Source organism: Macaca nemestrina, chromosome 8, assembly GCF_043159975.1.
Source record: "Macaca nemestrina isolate mMacNem1 chromosome 8, mMacNem.hap1, whole genome shotgun sequence".
Lineage (NCBI taxonomy): Eukaryota > Metazoa > Chordata > Mammalia > Primates > Cercopithecidae > Macaca > Macaca nemestrina.
The window spans coordinates 127016686-127040995 of record NC_092132.1 but is presented as its reverse complement, the minus strand read 5'-3'; the positions used below and the strand labels follow the sequence as shown (position 1 = coordinate 127040995).

General features: G+C 49.5%; 1 protein-coding gene across 6 annotated transcripts in view; it reads left to right on the top strand.

Annotated features, from left to right (window-relative positions):
- LOC105482017 (protein tyrosine kinase 2 beta) overlaps positions 1-24310 on the top strand; it is a 136041-nt gene that overhangs the window by 99648 nt on the left and 12083 nt on the right. For 4 of the 6 annotated variants that reach the window (XM_011741861.2, XM_011741864.2, XM_011741862.3 and 1 more), the window contains 19 exons: positions 5734-5796; positions 6006-6060; positions 6512-6652; positions 7030-7104; positions 7925-8026; positions 9154-9271; positions 9828-9867; positions 10245-10291; positions 11490-11540; positions 11991-12088; positions 12883-12967; positions 13154-13254; positions 13537-13652; positions 15690-15790; positions 15969-16058; positions 16883-17087; positions 19686-19794; positions 21025-21090; positions 22619-22744. In XM_011741861.2, coding sequence (XP_011740163.2) covers positions 5734-5796; positions 6006-6060; positions 6512-6652; positions 7030-7104; positions 7925-8026; positions 9154-9271; positions 9828-9867; positions 10245-10291; positions 11490-11540; positions 11991-12088; positions 12883-12967; positions 13154-13254; positions 13537-13652; positions 15690-15790; positions 15969-16058; positions 16883-17087; positions 19686-19794; positions 21025-21090; positions 22619-22744 — 1789 coding nt within the window. The remainder of the gene's footprint in view (positions 1-5733; positions 5797-6005; positions 6061-6511; positions 6653-7029; positions 7105-7924; positions 8027-9153; positions 9272-9827; positions 9868-10244; positions 10292-11489; positions 11541-11990; positions 12089-12882; positions 12968-13153; positions 13255-13536; positions 13653-15689; positions 15791-15968; positions 16059-16882; positions 17088-19685; positions 19795-21024; positions 21091-22618; positions 22745-24310) is intronic. The other 2 variants (XM_011741865.2, XM_011741866.2) reach the window with 1 other exon arrangement.

Here is a 24310-nt window from a genome sequence, read left to right as displayed (position 1 = left end):
ACAGGGCGAGGCATCCGACATGACACCTGTAGGTAGTATTGTCAAGAGTGTGACTGCTGATATCTGCTAGAACCAGTGCAGGATGATTCTAAAAGCCATGCTTGTTTTGTGCAAGAGACGTATTGTTTCACATCTCCTGAGTGTGAGGAACAGAGTCGGAGAGATGTTCCTATTCTTACTGGTTGACCATTGAAATGTGGGGTATATGATATTAGGGAGAGAATATGGAAAACACCTTTTTGTAAACCGAATAGAAGATTTGCAGGTCTAATAATTTTTAAAGTTGAATGCAGTTATTTGTTATGATGAGCCATTTTAAAGTCAAGTTAGAACTATTTCTCACCCAGAGAGAATTGGACACATTTCAGAAAATCAGGCGCCATTAGGCAGAATTTTCTACGGCTGTGGCTCTTGCCTAAAATTGTCCCAGAGTGTGGGGCTACCTACAAATCATGGGCAATAATCCCATGTCCTATTAACATCATTGATTATGCCACCTGCCTATAGATATACAGCATCTCCAGGAAAAAAAAATTGTATTATTTCAGCTTATAAAAGAGGTATGATGTATGCCTGGATACGAGATTAGTGAAATGAATCCTCCATGGAGTCCTGTGTTTCCTGAGTTATTCTGGGCAAGTTGATTACCCTCTTTCTGCCTGGATTCCTTCATCTGTGAAATAGGAATGATAATAGTAACATTATAGTAACATTGTGTTACTATAAAACATGTTATGTTATCATATAACATTTGTTATACTATATAACATAGAACAATGTTATGTTACTATATAACATATATGTGTTGCTATGTAACACATATATGCTACTATATAACATATATGCTACTATATAATATGTATGTTATGTTACTATTATATAGTATTGCATAGTATACTATAGTATAGTATTGTATAGTATTGCATACTATACAATAGTAACATAACAAACCTGCAAGGTTGTTATGAATAATAAATGAGTTAATGTATTTAAAGTAATTAGAGCAATGGCAGGGACCAAAGTATTCAATAATTATTTATTTTATTTTACTTACTTTTTTCTCTTTACCCTTCTTTCGTTTATTTATTTTGAATAGGCTTTATTCTTTAGAGAAGTTACAGGTTCACATCAAAATTGAGCAGAAGGTACAGAGTTCCTATATACCCTCTTCCCCACACATGCACAGCCTCCCCTACTATCGACATTCTCCATCAGAGTTCCCCACCAAAGTGGTGCATTTGTTACAATTGATGAGCCTACATTGACACATCATTATTACCTAAAACCTGTAGTTTACATTAGGGTTCACTCTTGGTATTGTATGTTCTATGGGTTGGCTAAATGAATAATGACCTATAGCCACCATTATAGTATTGCACAGAGTAGTTTCACTGCCCTGAAATTTCTCCATACTCCACCTGTCCATCCCTCCTTCCCTCTAACCCTGGCAACCGTTGATCATTTTATCGTTGCCATAATTTTGCCTTTTCCAGAATCTCATATAGCGGGAATGATGCCTAGTTAATTTTATTCATTTATTGGAGGTGCTTTATAAATGCCAAATGGTTGATCTAAATAATGCCTCTAAATGAAAGTTTGAAATTCAGGGCCTCTATGCTAGAAATCAGTACCTGCCCAGTTTGAGGAACCAAATAACTTCTCCCCCTTGACCTGAGATACCTAGGACTATTGTCCACCCCCAGCAGAGCCCTAAAACAACAACAACAACAACAACACAGAGTGAATGTTTAACCCCAGATTAATTAAGTAACTGATAATAAATAAAGATTAGAGAAACAACAGACAGCTTGCTTTGCATCAAAAGGTATCTTGGTTTGTAGTTAATTTCTATTGATGTTTAGAAGAAAAAAAGAAACCAACTGGATTTGATTTGGTTGTTTCCTTATTTTCTGCTGTCCTTACCGGGGTATCAGTCATAGGCCTGTATCTGATTATAGACTCCACCGCTGTCCACCTGTTGTTAGCTACTCAAAATTGCAGTCTTGAGCTGGAAGGACCAGTCAGGCACTAGAGGGCACTCCAGGTAGGCACGGCCTCACTGAGTGATGGCAGTTCAGGCATATTGGGGAGACCTGGGTGCCCCTGGAGAGCAGCTGAGATGGGACTCAGCACAGAAGATTGGGAAGCTACCTTGCTGGGGAGAGCAGCGTCTCCCTTGAGTGATGGTTACTAGTTCTCCCAGACGTTCCCAAGATGTTCAGTTGCTACAAATGTTAGAAACACCCAGATTGTGGCACATCTGAGTGATTGGACACTTTTGTCGATGGTGACTATGTAAATGATCTTCTATGCCTGAGAGAAGGGCCATCTGGGACACAGGGAGTGGGCTAAGCAAGCAGGATTCAGGAGTTTGGGGCGACCTCGATGTGCTAGCTGAGCTTCCTTTATCCTAATAAAACATTTTTCCATTCACTACCACCTTGATCATGCTAAAATGTTGGGGTTTTTTTGTGCCTTAATTGCTCAGTGTTAATTTCAAAATGTGTTTACCCTTTCATTTAGCTAACTCTGTTTTTAAAAATGTAATATTTAAATATCCCAGCCTTCCAAATTATTTCTTCACAAGTCTCAAAGTTCATTTATTCATTCAACAACAGATCGTAAGCCTGGAGTGGCTTTAGGAAACCACTCTCCTTTGTGGCTGGGAAGCAGATCTCACCCCATGGGTGGGCAATGCATCCCTCCTGCCTGGCACAGTCTTCTCATTTCCCTTTCCAGCCTAGTAAACTCTTCTATCTTCTGGCACCTTTAGAAAATGTACTGAGCCCATGTTACCTGCCTGTCCTCTACATACACAGGAAACCTCAGCGTGAGCCTATGAGGTGTCAATTACAAGCAGTGTGACCATCTGCTCTTCTCATCAAGCCAGCCTAAGGGTCTCTTCATCTTGAAGCCTTTTCTGCCCCATCCTGACCTCCTCCATCCTCCTTTGCAATACCACTGTACTTGCGCAGAGCTCTGTGAGGCAATGACATGTCCCCGTGCACCAGATTGTGAAATTCTGTCAAATCCTTAGAGTCAGAATGGATGCTGCCTTTGCCTGGCACATAAGAACTCAATACATAGTTGAATAAATGGATAACTCTGAAAGAACTGAAATCTTCTTCCTCAGTGGACCTTTGCCAACATTTATTCTGTTAGAATTAAATAGCTGTGTACAGCAAGCCAATGTGTTCAGTTACCTAGGTGTATATTTTATGGCTCACTCAATCCAGGGGAACTACAGATGACCAAGCTACCTATAATCACCCTGAGGTTTCTTATTACTGTGGAGGTCGAGCAGGTAACACTGGCTTGAAACGTTTTCTAAAGCTGCCATGGTCAATCGTATGGAATTTGGGGATCTTAACTGCAGGCACTCTTCAAGTGGGAGGCGGAAGAGGAGGAGGAGCTTCCATCCAGGGGAGAATCCTGGGTAGGCTTCTCATGTCCTATACCTCAGAGGCCCCCAACCTTTTGGGCACCAGGGACCAGTTTTGTGGAAGACAGTTTTTCCATGGACTGGGGTTGGGGTGGGGGATGGTTTCGGGATGATTCAAGCACATTATATTTATTGTGTACTTTATTTCTATTATTATTACATTGTAATATATAATAAAATAAATGTACAACTCACCATAATGTAGAATCAGTGCGAGCCCTAAGCTTGTTTTCCTGCAACTAAATGGTCCATCTGGATGTGATAGGAGGCAGTGACAGATCACTGAGCATTAGATTCTCATAAGGAGCGTGAAACCCAGATCCCTTTCATACACAGTTCACAATAGGGTTCACACTCCTATGAGAATCTAATGTCGCCACTGATCTGACAGGAGATGGAACTCAGGCAATATAGCAAGTGATGGGGGACAGCTGTAAATACAGATGAAACGTCGGTCACTCACCCACTGCTCACATCCTGCTCTGCGGCCAGCTTCCTAACAGGCCACGGACCAGTACCGGGCCATGGCCTGGGGGCTGGGGACCTTCGCTACATCTGAATGTCATTCCTATCTGCCAGTTCTTCTGGTTTCCAATTCTGCACATCTGCCCTTAGCAAGAACATCCCATCTCAGGCACCATTGCTTACCTCCCTCTGTCAGATACCCAGTACAGAGAAGTAAGGGTAGGGAAGGACCCATCTTCTTAGTTTTCTAAGGTCTTTTCTTGGATCAAATTCCCAGGGTTTTCTAGCCTCACTACTAGTGACATTTGGGGCTGGATGCTTCTTTGTTAGGGGGTGTTGGGGGTTGGCTTCCTGTGCATTGAAGGATGTTTAGCAGTATCCCTGGTCTCTACCCACTTGAGGCTGGTAGCACTACCAGCCCCCTACTCCAACTAGGTATGATAACCAGAACTATCTCCAGACATTGCCCAGTGTCTCAGGCTAGGGCACAGAGTGCAAAATTGGGACCATATTTCTTAAGAGGTAACTACTTATTTTGCTTGACAATATCTTCAAAGACACCATTTATTAAAAATTGTTAAGGATATAGCATTTTATGTTTTACATTTTTATTGGGTATTTCCTCTATGATTTCATGCCATGAGTGTCTTCTTTTCCATTTTTTTGAGACAGAGTTTCACTCCCATGCTGGAGTGCAATGGCGCAATCTTGGCTCACTGCAACCTCCGCCTCCTGGGTTCAAGTGATTCTCCTGCAGCCTCCCGAGTAGCTAGGACTACAGGCATGCGCCACCACGCCCAGCTAATTTTTGTGTTTTTAGTAGAGACAACGTTTCACCATGTTGGCCAGGATGGTCTCAATCTCTTGACCTTGTCATCCGCCTGCCTTGGCCTCCTTAAGTGCTGGGATTACAGTTGTGAGCCACCACGCCTGACCTAACCTTACTATTTTCTAAACACAGTGAACTGTCTAAAAGGCATTGCTTTTGAATCATAAGTTACTTCCCTCACTCTGCTTATAGTATTAGTTGCACAAAAGTTTTACCAAATATTTATAAGGATGGCTGAATTAAAGGAACACTGAATGACTTTAATATAAGATCAGGAGTAGGATAATGTCTGCAGCAGTCAATGAAATTACTAGACACAGTGACCCAGACAGGGAAGGGAGGCTGGCACATGTGAGGACATTAGCTATTTGGTCTCAGCTTAAGCCACAATTACATAAAAGTATTTATCAAAGCATACATTTTTAGGGGAAATGAGACTTAAAGAATATGAGTAAAGTATAATAGCTGTCTCCTCTGGTTAGACTATGAATAATTTTATTTTCTTCTTCTATAAGTCCTCAAGTTTGTATATATACAGTGCTACATTTAGCAAGTATCTAAATGAACACACAAACATACACACATATAATATCTCAGAGATAGCAAATAAGTGAAAAGGAAATCACAAGAGTCCCCCAGGACCTGCAGGTGAAGGTCGGTGTTCCTAGGCTGATCATTCAAGCCTTGGCTGCCTTGGGCCTTTGTTCTGAGAGGCCACAGATGGAGCCACCATCTTCCTCCTCAGCCCAGTATCTGCCCATTCCTAGCGTGAGTTTCCTAGGATCCAAGGCTGGAGTCTTTTCTTGGAATGAAATTTGTGGGGGTTTCCTTTTCCTCACAGGTCAAAATACTAAATTTTATGACTTTCCTAACTTCCTTTCTCCTGGTGATTCCCATATATGGCAGGGGAAGGGGGCTTCTAGTGGCCTGAGGTGCCCTGGGTCTGACTCCCTCATTCTCCAGCCTTCAGCCCCCCCTCCACCACCTCTTTCTCCAGGCGGTTCTTCAAGGATATGCCCCACAATGCCCTTGACAAGAAGTCCAACTTCGAGCTCCTAGAGTAAGTTCTGGGGTCGCCCACCTCCCCTCCCTTCCTGACCTTCCATGCGTACTTTTCCTCCTCACCCTCTCCTCCACCCCTCCCCAGACCAGAGCCCCACAGGGCCCGTCTCCAGGTCTCAAAGCCTTCTCACCTCTTCCTGATTGGCCCGCAGTCCTGGGATGGGGGTCAGGGGGAGTCACATGCTGCCTTTTTCTTCCTTTTTGCAGAAAGGAAGTGGGGCTGGACTTGTTTTTCCCAAAGCAGATGCAGGAGAACTTAAAGGTGAGGAAACCAATGGGGGAGGACCTCTTTGTGCTGATTCCCAAGACTAGAGTGGAAGGGATGAGACTGGGGATACTCAGAGAAGCCAGGGCATCTGCATGGCCTTGGGCATTTGGACACAGGACTATTAAATGCGCCCAGGGGTCCTCTCTGGGGCTGGGGATCCAACTGTGACATGCCTGGGCTCCCGCTCCGCATCCAGGCCTTATCAGCTCTCTGGCCCCAGTACTGGGAAGCTACCCCTTGCCCCCTCCACTTCCTTCATAGGGGTATGGGGAGTCTCCCTTGAGACAATGGGTGTGTGTTTTAGGTCATAGATCACAGCTGCTTTGGGGGCAAAGGCGCTGGGGATCATTTTCGAGCAGCGGGCAGTCTCTCAGTGAGACCCTAAGGGAAGGAGTGAGACCTGGGAGGAACTGGCCTTGCTCACACTGCCCATCCCCTCCCCCAGCCCAAACAGTTCCGGAAGATGATCCAGCAGACCTTCCAGCAGTACGCCTCGCTCAGGGAGGAGGAGTGCGTCATGAAGTTCTTCAACACTCTCGCGGGCTTCGCCAACATCGACCAGGAGACCTACCGCTGTGAACTCATTGTAATGGCAGGCTCTCTTGAGCCTCTCCCTGACCTGGATCCCAGGCCTCTCGGGAAAGGGGGCCAGGAGGGGGCAGGGAGACGCTGCAGTTGCTGCAGATTCTCAGGCAGCAGAGCCTCGCTGACCTGCTGACAGTGGAAGTCACGAACATCCCCTTGCCTGAAGCAGGCACTGAAATTTTGGCCTCCAGCTCTGGGAGGTGGGCAGGACAGGAAAGGTGTCAGGAGGGGAAAATCCATATGGCCAGGGTTTCGGCAGGAAGGAGCTGGAGACCCAGGAAACGGTGGCCTGTGTCTAGCTTAGGGAGCTTTTCTTCAAGTTTCTGAAGAATGGGGAGGGCAGCTCTGGGACAACAGTCCCCTCTCCTTTTATTCCAGCAAGGATGGAACATTACTGTGGACCTGGTCATTGGCCCTAAAGGGATCCGCCAGCTGACCAGTCAGGATGCAAAGGTAGAAAGACTGGGGGCGGCCCCACCCAGCCCCAGGTGGGGAGGCCTTCCCCTCTCTGCCGCCTCCTGCTCTGTCTGCCACTTCAGTTCTTCTTGCCCCCCTTGCTGAGAGCAGAGTCCTTTCTAAGGCCATGCCCTGGTGTGAGCAGCAGTGGAGAGCGTTTGGAGATGGCATCGTGGGGCAGATGGCCCTTTACATCCCCGTGGCTGTCATCTACACAGAGGTGGTGGGAGGGGAGACAGGGCCGCTATGATTACTCACAGAGCTCAGCAGTCTTGCCCTTTCAGCAACAATATGAGGCATGATTCCCTTGGAAGCCAGGGGACCTGGGTCCAGTCCTGGCTCCACTGCCAGCTTGGCACATGACCTTGAGCAAGTCCTGGCTTTCTCTAGACCTCATTTTCTCCTTGGCATAGGGAGGGACTTGGTCTAGATCAAGCTTGTGGTCCCAGGACGGCTTTGAATGCAGCCCAACACAAATTTGTAAACTTTCTTAAAACATGATAAGATTTTTTGTGCGATTTTTTTTTTACACTCAAGTAGTGTTAGTGTATTTTATGTGTGGCCCAAGACAATTCTTCTTCCAATGTGACCCAGGGAAGCCAAAAGATTGGACACCTCTGAACTAGAGGATCCGTCTAGCCTTAATAGTCTTTGATTCCTCACCCCAGCTCCCCCATACTGACCAGTCTTTGATTCTCTCTTCATCTCCCAGAGAAACTCCCAGTTCCTCCTCACCCCAGCTCCCCCATACTGACCAATCTGCATGGCCCAGTCCTGGTAGTGGGATGGTCTGAAGCTCCCCCTTCTTTTCCCGCAGCCCACCTGCCTGGCCGAGTTCAAGCAGATCAGGTCCATCAGGTGCCTGCCACTGGAGGAGGGCCAGGCGGTACTGCAGCTGGGCATTGAAGGTGCCCCCCAGGTGAGTGTCTCTGGGCACCTGGCAGCTCTGCAGGGGATATAATGGCAAGTTGGGAGCTCTTGCTCAGACCAAAAGTCCATGGCACACAGGAGGCCAGGAGCTTCCTGGCTTTGGGGATCGTGTTAAGAAAACTGCACCAAGTTGTTAGACAAAAGGTACCAGGATGATGATAAATTGTAGGAAAATTCGGGAAACAATTTGTTTAATGTCAGGAAAGAAATTGGGAAGGTTTTCAGGTAGAGGAATGTTCAAGGTGAGCAGAAGTCAGGTATAAATCACAGGCCTAAGTTTTACGAAGAGAACAATGATGTGGACATCAAGACCTCAAAAACATGGGGTTTTTTTGTTTGTTTTGTTTTGTTTTGCTTTGTTTTGTTTTGTTTTGTGGTAAAACACCCAGAGAGACCTCAGGCTGCAGAGTGTTCATCTCTCTCTCCTTTCACCCATCTGTGCCCTGCCCCATTGCCTCCCCTTCTTCCTTCCTTCCTTCCTTCCTTCCTTCCTTTCCTCTCCTTTCCTTTCCTTTTCTTTCCTTTCTTGACAAAGTCTTACTCTGTCGCCCAGGCCAGAGTGCAGTGGTACAATCTCAACTCACTGTAACCGCCGCCTCCTGAGTTCAACAGATTCTCCTGCCTCAGCCTCCTGAATAGCTAGGACTGCAGATACATGCCACAAGACCCAACTAATTTTTTTACTTTTAGTAGACACAGGGTTTCACCATGTTGGCCAGGCTGGTCTCAAGCTCCTGACCTCAGGTGATCTGCCTGCCTCAGCCTTCTAAAGTGCTGGGATTATAGGTGTGAGCCACTGCGCCCAGCCCCCTCTTCCATTTTCTCAGTTTCTGCTTCTATTTATTGAGCACCGACTAGATACCAGGCATTGTGCTGTGTGCTCAGAGGCCAAAATAAGTGAGGCCTGGGACTGGCCTTTGGAGAGCATGGACGTACAGGTGAAAGGGGTGACAGAATGCAGTCTGGACTCCAGGGTAGGGCCCCAGGAGAGGTGCAGACAACATTGGCATCCAGGCAAGGGTTGTGGCAGGGGTCCTGCCATCTGTTCGCCAGCCCTGGGGGTGGTCTCTAGCTAACGCTCTGGGGTTTCACCCTTGGCTGGTCTCTGCTCCTCAGGCCTTGTCCATCAAAACCTCGTCCCTGGCAGAGGCTGAGAACATGGCTGACCTCATAGATGGCTACTGCCGGCTGCAGGGGGAGCACCAAGGCTCTCTCATCGTCCATCCTAGGAAAGGTGGGTTCCATTTAAAGGTAAAGTAGCTGGACCACGGGTGGCAGCACACCCAAGTCCCCAGAGGCAGAGTGGCAGAAGCTAAGTGGCTGATGGATAAGTGAATGAGGAGGCTTCCCCCACAGCCCAGCGGGAAGCTTCCAGTGGGCCCATCTTGGGCTTTAAGCCCTGGCTGGTCCACCTACCCACAGCCCTGCTAGTCAACGTCCACAGAGAGGCACCTTCTGGAGGAGAGCGTTTTAGCCCCAGCAAGCTCAAAGCCATCGCTAGAACAAGGCTGGTCCCGCCTGTGTGTGTCTCCATCTTGGGTCTTGGGTCTTGGGCCTTCCTTAATCAGGAAGCAGGGGTCCCAGCTGGAGCAGGCGAAATCTGGCCTGAGGCAGCCTCCAAGGAGATTCCAGTTCTGGCCCAAGGCCTCCCTCGCTCCCAGGCTGGAAGAGAATGGAATCAGGGGCTGGGGTGGGAGGAGAGTCCCTTTTAGGAATAGTGAGGAGGTCAGTCACCCACTTAGGCCCCTGTGTCCCCAGCTCCAACCTCCTCCTTCTTCCTCTCTTCCTAGATGGCGAGAAGCGGAACAGCCTGCCCCAGATCCCCATGCTGTGAGTACAGTGGGGTACAGAGGACAGGGCCCTGAGCTTAGCCTGTGCTACTAAGAGGAAGAAGAAACTGGGAGTCCCCACCTCCATAGTTTCTGGTTTTCAGGCCCAGGAGAACCCTGAAAAAAGATGATCTTTCCCTCCCAGTAAATACCTGCAGGAATATTTCTTTGCCTTCAGGCCACCTGGTGTTGTGCTGGGGGGTTGCTGCTGTCCCCCAACTCCAGCCCCTGGCAGCCTTGGCTGTGCTCCCAGGTCATTGCTAATCTGGACAGACTACTTCTCCCCAGGGGGCAGGAGGAGAGGGTGGGCTGAGGCTACCCAGGGGAGCATTACTGGACTCTGAGCTCACCTGGCTTCTGCCCTCTCACCTCCTACAGAAACCTGGAGGCCCGGCGGTCCCACTTCTCAGAGAGCTGCAGCATAGGTGAGCTGCCTGCTGCATCCTCCACCTGCTCCAGTTGCCTCCCGTCTGCTTGCTCCCCGCTGCCTGCTCTCATGACATTGCCGAGGGTGTCCTCCAAGTTACAGGAAAACGATCCTCCCCCGTAACTTCTCAATGATGGCTTTAAAATATCATGAATTGTGGCTGGGTGCAGTGGCTCATGCCTGTAATCCCAGCACTTTGGGAGGCCAAGGTGGGTGGAGCATGATGTCAAAAAATCGAGACCATCCTGACCAACATGGTGATACCCCATCTCTACTAAATATACAAAAATTGTATGGGCATGGTGGCATGTGCCTGTAGTCCCAGCTACTTGGGCGACTGAGACAGGAAAATAGCTTGAACCCAGGAGGCAGAGGTTGCAGTGAGCTGAGATCGCACCACTGCACTCCAGCGTGTCAACCCAGCAAGATTACATCTCAAAAAAAAAAAAAATTCATGAATAGTAATCACTAGTGTGTATTGAGTACTTAGTACATGGCACCATGTTTATCTTAGGCAGCTTGGCCTGCCATAACAAAATACCGTAGACTGTGTGGCTTAAAACCAGATACTTTATTGCTCACAGTTCTAGAGGCTGGAAGTCCAAGATCAAGGTGCTGGCTGAGTCTGCATCTGGTGAGGGCTTTAATCCTCATTTGCAGATAACTGTCCTTTCACTGTGGGCTCACGTGATGAAGAGAGAGTTCTGGCCTCTCTTCTTCTGCTTATAAGGGCACGGATCCCATTATGCGGGCCCCACACTCAGGACTGCACCGCCTCCCAAAGGCCCCACCTCCTAATCCCATCGCATTGGGAGTTAGGGCTTCAACAAAGGAGTTTGAGAGGTACACAAACATCTAGTCCTTAGTGGTATTAAACATGCAACAGGTATTATTTGATTCAATCTTTACAGCATCCCCCAGTATTCATTTCATAGAAGGGGAAACTGAGATTAAGGGAGATTAACCAACTTGCCCTAAACAATGCAAGTTGGGAAGCAGAGAGCAGGGAGTTCAGCCAAGGTGCCCTGGGCTCTGTGGCCACTCTAAAACCTGGGTTGGGAGCCCGGGACCTGCCTGGCTTTTCCTCCTATCCCCTTGGTCTCCACTGGTCTCCACCGGGGAGCCTCACACCTGATTCCTGGCAGTGCCCACCAAGGGCATCTTGTCCACGTCTGCTCTTCTTCCTGTCATTCCAGAGTCAGACATCTACGCAGAGATTCCCGACGAAACCCTGCGAAGGCCTGGAGGTAGGTTGTCAACCCCGCCACAGCGACTGCAGTCAAGGCCCTGTGAAATGACATGGCAAGGACTCTGGTGACACCACAGGGAATGTTCTTTTCCTCCTTTATCCTCCCTTCGTGCTAGGCTTAGACAGTGGCAAACCTGAGATGCCGTGGATTTGAAAGCTGAGATGTTTTTTTTCTCCCTATACTGATTGCCCTTTTGTGTGCCCATGGAGTTGTGTGGGGATTCTAATAACTTGGATCTGGGACCCAGCCTTCAGAGGGAGCAGGGGGATGGCTCTTCCCTGAGACAGTGGAACACTCTAGACCCCCATTTCCCCAGCCCAGCCCCTGGATCTTGGCTGAGGTATTACAGATCTGGTGACGCCTGCCTTTGGAGCCTGCAGACACTCAGGTTCCCTGCGGAGCACCACCGATCTCTGTGATCTGCGACTGTTTTCTCCATCTGTGCAGGTTCACAGTATGGCATTGCCCGTGAAGATGTGGTCCTGAATCGTATTCTTGGGGAAGGCTTTTTTGGGGAGGTCTATGAAGGTGTCTACACAAATCACGTGAGTTCCAGGATCTTCCCTGACACTCCTTTTCCATGTGTCGGTAGGGTGAGACAGAGCTTGAATCTGAGCAGGTTGGAGTTGGCACAGCCTTCATCCACTTGGGGCCCCTTGTCTCTAAGGGCCCCTTGTCCACTGGGCACGATGGTATTTATTAAATACTCAAAGAATGATGGAGTCAAGAGTCATTTTCAAGAAGGGTAGCAAAATACCAGGGATGGAGATACAGGGAGAACCTGGAGAAGGGTCACTGATTCTTGGTGGGAGAATACAAAGGGGGCGGCAGGATAAAGACAGTTCTGAGAAAAGGCGAGGCAGGATCTGGAGTTAGTGTCAAGGCCAGTGACGGGGGAGGGCAAGGCTGACCACTGTGGTCACGATTCTAGCAGGCCCAGGGGAATAAAGAAAGAGGCAGCAAGAATGTAAAATCCAACGATAAAGAGAGAGAAAGAAAACGGCCCAGCCTCCACGCCTGATAATTGCCTGCAGGTGCTTCTGGCTTTGGGTAGGTCACACAGCCCCTCAGTCTCAGTGTCCTCATCTGGATGGATGAGTCAAGAGCGGCTTGACTCATCTGACCACTAAAGCCCTTTTCAGTTCTAACAGACCCTGATCAAGAAGAAGGGGAGTGGGGAAGGAGAGGAGAGGAAGACAAAGGGGAGAAGAAGAGAGACGTAGGAGAAAAGGACCTTGGCTGGTGGCAAAGTCTGCAGGAGGCCATGGGGAGGCCAGGAGGGAACATTCTGCTGAGCGCTGGACTGGACCAAGGGGTCCTGAACACACTCTTGTTACAGAAAGGGGAGAAAATCAACGTAGCTGTCAAGACCTGCAAGAAAGACTGCACTCTGGACAACAAGGAGAAGTTCATGAGCGAGGCAGGTAGGGACCCCTGAGACCAACCAGGACTCCAAGATGGGAGGGGCTTGGACCTGGGAAGGGAGGGGTGAGCAGTGCAGGGACCATGTTGGAGGAGGGGTCCCCGTTCCCCTTGCTGGAAGAGCAAAGGCCTTTTTTGAATTGGACCTTTGAGCCGCCCCGCCCGTCCATCTTGCCCCCCGACTGCAGTGATCATGAAGAACCTCGACCACCCGCACATCGTGAGGCTGATCGGCATCATTGAAGAGGAGCCCACCTGGATCATCATGGAATTGTATCCCTACGGGGAGGTGAGCTGGAGGTGGTAGAAGAGGGACTCTGCGGTGACCCCTGAGCTGCAGCATTGGGGGGCATTCAGAGCACAGCCCATGCCTCCCAGCTTCCTGGCTTCTGTATTCAGCTGGAACAAGCCAGAGGCCCTGTTTGTCAAGGAAGTTGCTGGAACATTTTGCCAGCTTTGGGTTTGTCTCCCGCCACCCCCAGGGAAGGGTCAGGAGCTGCCAGCACCCTGGCCCCCTGGCTCCGTGCCGGGACCAACCAGGGGTCTTGATGGCACCTCCCCATTCCCGCAGCTGGGCCACTACCTGGAGCGGAACAAGAATTCCCTGAAGGTGCTCACCCTCGTGCTATACTCGCTGCAGATTTGCAAAGCCATGGCCTACCTGGAGAGCATCAACTGCGTGCACAGGTAGGGGTGGAGGGGGTGGCCAGCGGTGTGGAAGCCAGGCCTTCACCGGATCCTCAAGGCATCTGGGTAGAAGCAGGGTTTGTGGGTGACACAGAGCAGTGTTGGAATCCCAGCATTGGCCCTGCCTGTGCCAGCAGCTTCGAGCACTTGAGCAACCTCTCTGACTCTGTCTCCTAATCTGTAAAGTTGCAGGTACTGTATGTACCTCATGGGGTTGTTAGGAGTAACTCTGAAGTCTGAGGTGTCTGTCTATAGCTCAAGACCTTCTAGCCCCTCCCCTGGGAGTGCCAGGAAATGGCCCCCAACCTTCCTTAGAGCTCACTCACCTCCAGCTCACCGGCTTGGTGGCACGTGGCCCAGGAAGAAGGGACTGGGCTGGAGCAGGGCCAGAAAAATCCTGAGGTCCTGACCCGAACACCATCCTGGCTCCTGGCACCCCTGGCCTGCCGAGTCCAAGCCTCCCTGTGGCTGTGGCAGAGTTGGCCCCTGTTCTTTTTTTTTTTTTTTTTTTTTTTTTTTTTTTGAGACGGAGTCTTGCTCTGTCGCCCGGGCTGGAGTGCAGTGGCCGGATCTCAGCTCACTGCATTACGCCATTCTCCTGCCTCAGCGTCCCATGTAGCTGGGACTACAGGGGCCCGCCACCTCGCCCGGCTAATTTTCTTGTATTTTTAGTAGAGACGGGGTTTCACCATGTTAGCCAGGATGGTCTCGATCTCCTGACCTCGTGATCCGCCCGTCTCGGCCTCCCAAAGTGCTGGGATTACAGGCTTGAGCCACTGCGCCCAGGAGTTGGCCGCTGTTCTACCTGGCTTTGTTCCCATTCCCTGCCATGAGAGCCTGACCCCCGAGAGAGTTAGTGGTTGGACATTACCAACCATTGACATTGGCTCTGTGGCCTTGTGCCTGATTCTATGGAAAGCCACATCAGGGGATAAAAACGTGCATTCATTCATTTGTTCGTTCGTTTGTTCATTCATTTATCCGTCCAACAAGCACTATGGAACACCTCTCAGTGCCAGGCACTGACCTAGGCTCTGGGACAAAGTCGCATTGAAAACAAGCAAAACTCCTTTTCCTTGTGAAGCTTACCTTCTAGCATGAGGGTCAAACTAGAGAAATCAATTGTCAGGACAAAGGTGGTGGGAGGATAGATTCGTTTCTTTGGTTTGTTCATTTGAAGTTGCCGTGCTTTTAAGTCATCATTTCAACTATAAAACAAACACTAGAAAGTGGAGCCTGCCTGTGAGAAGCAAGCAGACAAACTAGTTTGGGGTTGGGAGTGATGGCAAGAACACAGGGTAAACTGAGTCAGTGGTGCGTCTCCTGGGAGGAGAGAGAGCTCAGCTCTGGAGTAGCCTACCTGGGCAACACCCTTTTCCACCGGTGACCTGCTGGGCAAGTTCCTTCAGCTCCCTGGGTCCGGTCTCCTCCCCTGCACCAGGGGGGTCTGAGGGTCTCTATGTCATGACTCATGGTGTGTGAAGCTCTCGTGCGATCCTAGTATCCTAAGTGCCCCATCAGAGTTAGCTGTGCCGCCGCTGCCACTCCTGCTATACCAAAGGCCTAACCCGTACTGTGGAAACGCAGATGAGAGAGAATACCTGTGTTCAGGGAAGTGGTTGGAGTTTATCCTTAAAGAATCACCAGGTGACAGCCTCCCTGGCATGGGGGACAGTGTAGGCAACAGCACAGAAGTGGAGTATAGCTGATGCCAGGAATCTGAGCCAGGCTTCAAGCTGGAGATGCATGAAGGGGTGATGGGAGACAGAACCCGACAGCAAGAGGGAAGGAGATGGCAAAACACCTGTGCATGTTGGGGTGCAGAGGGGCCAGCTGGGCTCCTACCTGAGCTGTGCTATAGCAAGACCACTCGGGGGAGACAGTGACCCACAGAAGCTGCCCAGTTCTGCTCTGGAGGCTGAGTCCCTGGCTTACACTCTTGGTCTCTTTTTCAATCTGTCTGTCCGTCTCTCTGAGTGTTCCTGCTCCCATGGGGGTGGGCAGTGACTCATCCTGGTTTTGATGCCCTATTTCCAGGGACATTGCTGTCCGGAACATCCTGGTGGCCTCCCCTGAGTGTGTGAAGCTGGGGGACTTTGGTCTTTCCCGGTACATTGAGGATGAGGACTATTACAAAGGTGAGGAGGGCTTCCCAGCCTCTGCTTTGGCCTTGGAGGGGTCGCTGAAGCCAAAAATTCTAGAAGAAGGAAGTCTACAGTTGGACAGCCCAGCCTAAGGGTCTTCAGAAAGTAGGATGTATTTCTGGATAATTCTGATCTTTCTTCCCTAAAAATTAACCTCTTTGCCCACCCAAAGCCTCTGTGACTCGTCTCCCCATCAAATGGATGTCCCCAGAGTCCATTAACTTCCGACGCTTCACGACAGCCAGTGATGTCTGGATGTTTGGTGAGTGCTGATTTGGGAGGGTATGAAAAAGAGTTCAGATTCTCACCTCTGAACCAAGCTAAGGGGGTGGGTGCAGGGAGCAGGGTCTGACCTCCACCTCCCGTTCCCAGGGTTCAATTTTGCTGTGGCCCCTGAGAAGTTTCAGAGTGAGGGAGGCCAGTAGGGGTAGGAAGGGGGGTGACCCAGGCTAAGGACTGGCCTGGGCTGTGCAGGCTCATCCTCCTGGAAGAGGTTCTTGTGACATGTGTGCTCCACCTACCAGCCCCAGAAACTAAGATGGAACTCTGTGACTGGTTCTGAGAGAGGTGCAGGAAGGGGAGAGAGGTGTAGAGACAGCTCCTTAGGGAACACCTCCCGCCGACCATCTCACTTAGTTCTCCCGCAGTCAGCCCCATAGAATATTATTATTACTCTCATTTTCCAGTTAAGAAAACTGAGGATCAGGTGAGTCAGGAGCCTGCCCACAATCACACAGGCACCAAGCGTTGGTGCGAGGCTTCCAATTCCAGCTTTACTAAGCAGTGGCTCCCCTCCCTCCCAAGAGAAGACACTTGTGGTCCCAATGACATGCATGACTGCCACCTGTTGATCCTGCAGTACCCTGACAGGGGTCTAGGGAGCAAAGTCTTAGGTCACTTACTGCTGATGTAGGTCACTTGTCCCTCGGGCAGACCACCATGGTGGGCAGGACCCCACGGTGCTGGAGGGGGAGGAAGGACCACAGGAGCTGCTTCTGGTCAAGACCGAGCACTAATGGTGACAGTGCTCCTGGGTGGGAGGGACTGGTCTCCCCACCCGGGACCTGACACTCCCTTCCACCCCAGCCGTGTGCATGTGGGAGATCCTGAGCTTTGGGAAGCAGCCGTTCTTCTGGCTGGAGAACAAGGATGTCATCGGGGTGCTGGAGAAAGGGGACCGGCTGCCCAAGCCCGACCTCTGTCCACCAGTCCTTTATACCCTCATGACCCGCTGCTGGGACTACGACCCCAGTGACCGGCCCCGCTTCACCGAGCTAGTGTGCAGCCTCAGGTAAGCATGGAGTGTGGGCTGGGGGCTGGGGGCCCACCCAGCTGCACCAGGGAGCAAGACCAGCACATAGGGACATTTGCACCACATCTCCCTAAATGAGACAGGCCAGGGTCAAGGATGGGAGGCTGAAGCCAGGTTCACTGTCAGATATGAGCTTAGAGATAAGGCGGCCCTGGGGAAGTCTGGCTTATCTGGGCATCTGTCAACACAGAGCACAGAGCCTTGTTCATAGGATGTGCTCAGAAAATATTTTCTAGGTTAGACTTAGAAGCCTGAGCCAGACTCTCATTGAAGTGCCTGTGCTCTTTGTGGTATTGAGGCATCCCACCTGCTTTCCTCTCGCCTCATCTCTCGACTTTGATCTTTCCTCCCAGATAGCAAGGAAGGGAGTGATCTTTGACCTGTTATTCAAGACTATGACCCAGGGGCCACCTCTCCCTTCTGAATGGGGGATAAGGGACCTGAGGACCCGTCGGTGCCTAGGAGCCATGATTCCCTAGGTCTGGGGAGGTCACTGGGGAAGAAGGTCATCTGTTTCGGAGGTTCAGGGTCCTCCAGTTTTCTTGGTGGCAAGCCTGCCATTAGCCCTCCTGTGGGAGATCTGACTTCTTTTGGCTTCCTCTGGGGTAGGAGTCAGTAAGCATTTTCTATAAAGGGCCAAATAGTAAATATTTGGGGCTTTGCAGTTTATGCAAGTCTCTGCCAGAACTGCTAACTCTCTTAACTATGGCTGCTCAAAAACAGCCATAGACAATACATCAATGAATGGGTGTAGCTGGGCTCCAGTGTCATTTCGGATGCTGAAATTTGAATTTCAAATAATTTTCATGTGTCATAAAATATTTTTTGTCTTTTAGTTTTTTCAGTCATTGAAACCATGTGAAAATCATTCTTCATTTGGGGCCATACAAGAATAGATGAGAAGCCAGATTTGCCCTCTGGGCTCTTATTTGCTGAACCCTACTTTAGGGAGTCTGGAACTTAATTGACTTGAGATATTGTGATTTTTAAATACTGTAGTCAACATGTTGCCTTGTTCAATTTTAGGGCGAGAAAACAGCCCCTGAAAACTGCCTGGTGGGGAGGCACCCCAGGGGATGCCAGCAATGCCCAGGCCATGGGCACTGGGGGTGACCCTGCATGTTTTCTGTGGGGCGGAGCCTTCAACATCATCTGCAAAACCTCTGGCTTAAAAGGCCTCTCTGTTCCTGTCTATCCCTTCAGTGAGCCTCCCAGTTAATTCTAGACTCCTCTGTTGGTCCCTTGTATGGGAGGTTTGAGAAGCCAAAGGGCTGCAGGATAAAAGTATTTGAAAGATGTAATTTGGGAGGGTAAAAGCCCTGGGGGGATGGAGCTGGGGGTTCTGATTCACTCTGAGGCCTTGAGAGCCACAGGGAGCTGTGCAGGCGCCTCTCCTGGGCTGAGAGGTGTTCCTATCATCCCCTGGGCTGAGAGGGGTTCCCTTCATCCCCTGGGCTGAGAGGGGTTCCCGTCATCCCCTGGGCTGAGAGGTGTTCCCGTCATCCCCTGGGCTGAGAGGTGTTCCCGTCATCCCCTGGGCTGAGAGGTGTTCCCGTCATCCCCTGGGCTGAGAGGTGTTCCCGTCATCTCCTGAACTGAGAGGTGTTCCCATGATCTCCTGGGCTGAGAGGTGTTCCCATCAGAGGCACTGGCCAGGCCCCCGCCACAAGTGGAGGTGGGAGCTGGTTTCTGGTGTGGTCTGGAAAACACCAAAAAACTCAGAAGACCCCAGGTTGCTTCCTCAGGCCACCACCTGACACTTCCTCCTTAGAGTTCAGAAGGGATTTGATCAGTGTTTGCTAATCGTTCCAGGGAGGAAAGACCCTTCTAATTCAAATTTTGAGTGTCTCTGTGTAACAATAATTATATTTTTAAAATCTTTTGCTGAACAAAATATAGTGGGCTATATAATGCATTTTAAAATACATACACACTTGAAAATATAGTATTAAGTGTCACATATTCAGTAGTATATAATACTTGCTACCCATATGAACATGTGGATTCATGGGCAGTAATAATTCCAGAGTCCTCTGGGGTCTGTGATTCCAGGTTAGGAGCACTGGATTGGGTAAGAAAGGTGAGAGGCGTGCACATGGCTAGCCTGGGAGTGAACCCACATGCCTCATTAGCACACACCAGGGATGCGTTGGGGGATGTTTCATGAGAAACAGGAGATGTAGATTCTAGGCCAGGGCCATGAAGTTGGCTGGGACTTTGGAAATCTACATAAGGGTTTGGTGCCAATCACAAGCCCAGGAGGGCACAAGGCCTGGGGAGTGGGGCTGCAGTCAAGCTCCTACTGCATGTTTGGGCTGGGACTGGCTCAACAAGGATGCTTTTCCACCTTGGATCTATTCCTGTGATCCTCCCAACTTCAGTGTGGCCTCAGGGCCCATATCCAAGCCTGTCTCAGGGGGCTCTCCCCAGGCCACTCTGCAGTGGAGATGGAAACAGAAATGGGACCTAACAGCCTTGCCCAGGCCTCTCTGGGCTTCCACGGAGTACAAAGAGGAGCCCCAAGGAGCGTCTCACTTTGACCTTGTTTCTCTCCTTATCTGACCTGACTCACTGCAGTGACATTTATCAGATGGAGAAGGACATTGCCATGGAGCAAGAGAGGAATACTCGCTACCGAACCCCTAAAATCTTGGAGCCCACAGCCTTCCAGGAACCCCCACCCAAGGTAAGCCAAGCCATGGCCTCATGGATCCTGTGAGTCAAAGCAGAGCCAGGTCCCTGTTTGATCCTTGCCCCCCTTACTGCACAGGCAGAATGCCCCCTACAGCCCTCTCTCAGTCCTTCACCTGGCATCCACCATCACTATCAGTGTGTCACATCAGTGCTCTGGCAGGTGGACTTAGAGATAGCAGCCACCTTGTGGGTCAAGAATCATTCCTCAAAAGTGTTCCCTGAGAGGCTGGGCTTGTCTTCTAGGTGTTTTCTTAGGAACAAATGAGATCCCCATGAGGACACATGGATGGGAAGTATCCTGGGTCTTTTAGGTCCAGTCCCTACATCTATACCCCCCATGGCCACCCTGAGCTCAGGAACCAGGGCCCTGCTGCCATTAGGTGGGTAGGTCTGAGAGGCCATGCCTGTCCTAGTCAACTGGAGCTGCTGCAACAAAAGGACCACAGACCAAGTGGCTTAAACAACAGATGTTTATCTCTCACAGTTCTGGAGGCTGGGAAGTCCAAGATCAAGGCGTTGGTTTCTTGTGAGGGCTCTCTGCCTGGCTTACAGACAACCACCTTCTCACTATGTTTCCACCTGGCAGACACAGAGTCATCTTTCTTTTTCTTCTTATGAGGGCACTAATCCTATCATGGGCTCCATCGTCATAACCTCATCGAACCCTAATTACCTCCAAAAACCTGCACTTCCTTAATGCTATCACATTGGGGGTTCAGGCTTCAACATGCAGATCGAAAAGGAGGACAAATATTCAGTCCGTAACAATGTCTGATCCCATCTAAGGCCTTTTCTCACTTGTCCCTCTTACCTGGCGTGTCCCACCCCTCCCCTCAGGCCTGGCTCAGTGTTCATCTCCTCCATGTGGCTTCTGTGAGTGCCCAAGCCCCTGGTGAGCTCCTACCTCTGCATGCCTGTGCTCTGGAGCTCTGACTTGGCGGGTGCTCCCACATATAGGGAGGCAACAATGTACCGATCATTAACCCTCCAATTAGCCATAGCCCCAGGAGGGCAGCGAGGTGGCTTCTTTGTACCCTCCACCACTCAGTAGATAATCAGTGCTCAATAAATGGATGCAAAACGAGTTTTATGACAGCTTTGTCCCTCAACTTTCCTTCCTTCAGAACAAGTCTGAGGTGTCTTTGACCTGATGTTCCCCTTAGTGAGTTGTGTTCACTCAAGGAGAGGGACAGAGACTGACCCATCTGTGTTCTCTCTCCAGCCCAGCCGACCTAAGTACAGACTCCCTCCGCAAACCAACCTCCTGGCTCCGAAGCTGCAGTTCCAGGTAAAGATAGAACCAGATGATGGGAACTTCAGGTCTGCCTCTCATCCAGGTCCTTCCTGAAACTCCATTCTTGTGCCTTAGAGGAGCAGCTGTCACTCACTTGGGTGATGGAGATTGCCTAGGTTTACTCTTCTTTGGCATCCAGAACAGAATGCAGACTCAGATCACAAGAATTAAAATACTGGTCTCCCAGGCTGTGCTCAGCTGAGACCTGCCTTAAGCCCCATCCCTCTGTCTAGTGTCTGCTGCTTTGTGTGCCTGCCTGCTGCTCTCTCCCCACATATAAGGCCTCCCAGGCCTCCTTCCCAAAAGGAATCCCAGGGAATATTCCCCAGCAAATGGAGTGGCTCCATGGGTCTCCCCAAAGAGGCCCCATCCAGAACCTGGGTGGCCACTGAAGAGACAGCAGGGTTTTACCTGAGCTTTCTCCCAGCTCCATTATCCCCAACCATGACTCTTTCCCAGGCTATGGGCCCCTGACCCTGAACGTCTCTGTTCTGTGTCTCTCTTGCCTCTAGGAGAAAGGGAGTACAGTCTCCTCTTATTTCTTCTCTTGCATCCCCCAGCTCAGAGTCACTGCTCAAAAACCAATCCCCTCAACCACTAGAAATAATGTCCATTTAGTTGGTGCCCTTTATAGAAAGGTGGTGTCCCATGGTCCTATATCTGTTCTCAAGGAAATGCCTGAGTGCCGAAACAAGACCATCTAAGGACTAATAGATAAATCCTCTTCATGTGAAGAGAAAGCTTGATTCAGAAGATGGAAACATGTTCTGGGAAAGAAAAAAAAAGAAATATACCCATATGTGATATTTAAAACAGAGAGTTAGGTGGGGTGGCACACACCTGTAGTCCTGGCTACTAAGGAGGGTGAGATGGGAGGATTGATTGAGCTCAGGAGTTTGGGACCAGCCTGGGCAATATAGTGAGACCCCATCTCTAAAAGCAAAGAATAATAAAATTGTGATATAATTATTTTTTAATTTAAAAAAAATTCAAGGCAGCCATGGTGGCATGCATCTGTAGTCCCAGCTATGTGGGAGGCTGAGGCAGGAGGATCGCTTGAGGCCAAGAGTTTAAGGCTGCCGTGAGCTATGATCATACCACCGTATCCCAGCCTGAGCAACAGAGCAAGAGCCTGTCTGAATTTTTAAAAAATAATTCATACATATCTCTATAAATCGGTGTGTTAACCACATCAGTCAGTTTGTCATGCAACTGAAACATAACTGTTTTTGAAAGAGTCCTGAGGGAGGAACCCTGGTCTCAGTGGGTCAGTAACCAGCGTGGACCCCACTGTGTGCAGAGCATCATAGGGGAATGTTGGATGAATGAGAGGCCACGCTGCTCCACCATCTCTCTCGGAGCAATGGAAGGCCCACGTCGTGTTCTTTATTAACTCCTGGAGAGCAAGCCCTATCCCCCATGGTGCTCATGTGTGGTTTCTTTGTGCTCATGTTTGTAGCAGCTAATTGTCCACCTTCTCGCTTTGTCCCGTGCCTTGTGCTTCTTTGCTTTTCCTGAATAGGTCCCTGAGGGTCTGTGTGCCAGCTCTCCTACGCTCACCAGCCCTATGGAGTATCCATCTCCCGTTAACTCACTGCACACCCCACCTCTCCACCGGCACAATGTCTTCAAACGCCACAGCATGCGGGTAAGAGGGCTCTGCATGCTGGTCCCTGCCCGGACTGAGGAGGCTGCTGGAGGGAGGTGGCCGGGGACACTGGAAACCCCACGTCCTCAGCTCAGGAGGGCCCTCCCTGCTCCCCTGCACCAGTCAGGCCACCAAGCAGGAACTCTCTGACTTCCTTCCTTTTGCAAACACATCAGAGGCTGGCGGCCACACCAGGCCCTGCTCTGGAGGACACCAGCTGGACCTAACCTGCCCTTGGCCATGCTGGTGCTATGGCTAGAGATATACAAATCTCTCCCTCTCCTGAGCCCCAGGGGTAGGGAGATCCGTGGCAGCATGGAGGCTCCTAGGCAGGGCACAGCACAGCTTAGTGGTGCTTGAGTAAAGGATCCTTCCTACCTGATGGCTTTGGGTATGAAATTCTCCTCAGTCAAAGGAAAGTCTTCCTTGTGGCTTTTTTCCCTTCTGCTTTCGTTCAGGTTGCTGCTGGGTGAGGAGTTTAGGGTTAGTGGGAATACAGGCTCATTAACTGGCTAAAGCAGGGGCCTAAGCCACCTCTCTTGTTAGCTCTTTGTCACTGGGTGTTGTTAACTGCTGGTGAAGCCCCGAGTGCTTCATGGCTGGCTTCTGATTGTCAAGTCTTGTGTGAAAAAGACACTTTTGCTTATAACCAGATGCCCACTGGTCACCAACCACCTTCTTCCATACAAATGGCCCCTGGTGGTCAGTTGTCATGAACACTTAATCTATGTTACTAAACCAACTAAAACACTTATTTTAGCTCTAACTCTGCATACATGCATAGTATTTTAGGCTCACTGAACATGACTAAACTTTTTTTTTGAAAAAATTAGACGTTTATCATAACATATTTGGAAGATACAGGCAAGTATGCTGATATTACTTTTGTGCCATTATGCTTAATTTAGTAGAATTTTGAAATGAGCATGATAACTTAGAATTCCAGGCACTAAGATTTTTTGTGAAATAAATTTTCTTCTGACCTACCTCGTGTTTCTCTTTTATATTAATTTAACCAATTTCTGTCTTTGCATGTGCTTAACAATAATAAAACTGCATTTTTAAGCATGTGCTATAATTTAGGCCGTGTTCAGTTCCTCCACCCGCCTGCCTTTGACTCTCTATTCATAATTGATTGTTTTAGTAAGTTTTGCTTTAAATTGTGTTATTTTAGAATGAAGCTATTTGCACATTTGATGGGTAGCATTGCCTTTATCCAATTTCTGCTTCTCCACAAGGACCTTGTTCAGTTCCATAAAGTGATTGTGTAGTAGGAAAAAAGACCTTTTGTATCAGGGCTTTAGAAGTAATTGCCATAAGGAAAATCTGCCGAAAAGAACATAATGAGCATGACTTTAAATAAACAAACCCAAAAAAGTTAAAAATATAAGCTCCATTTTATGACACAGATCAGAAACACTGAGAAAGTCTCTTCCAGGTAGAATGCTGAGAAGGTATAATAGGCTCCTCACAAAGCATTTGGAAGCATTTAACAAAAATTCAGAGGTGGTTTTCCCAGAAAAACAACTTTTCTACTGAGTGGCTCTATAGCCTGACTCATCAGGG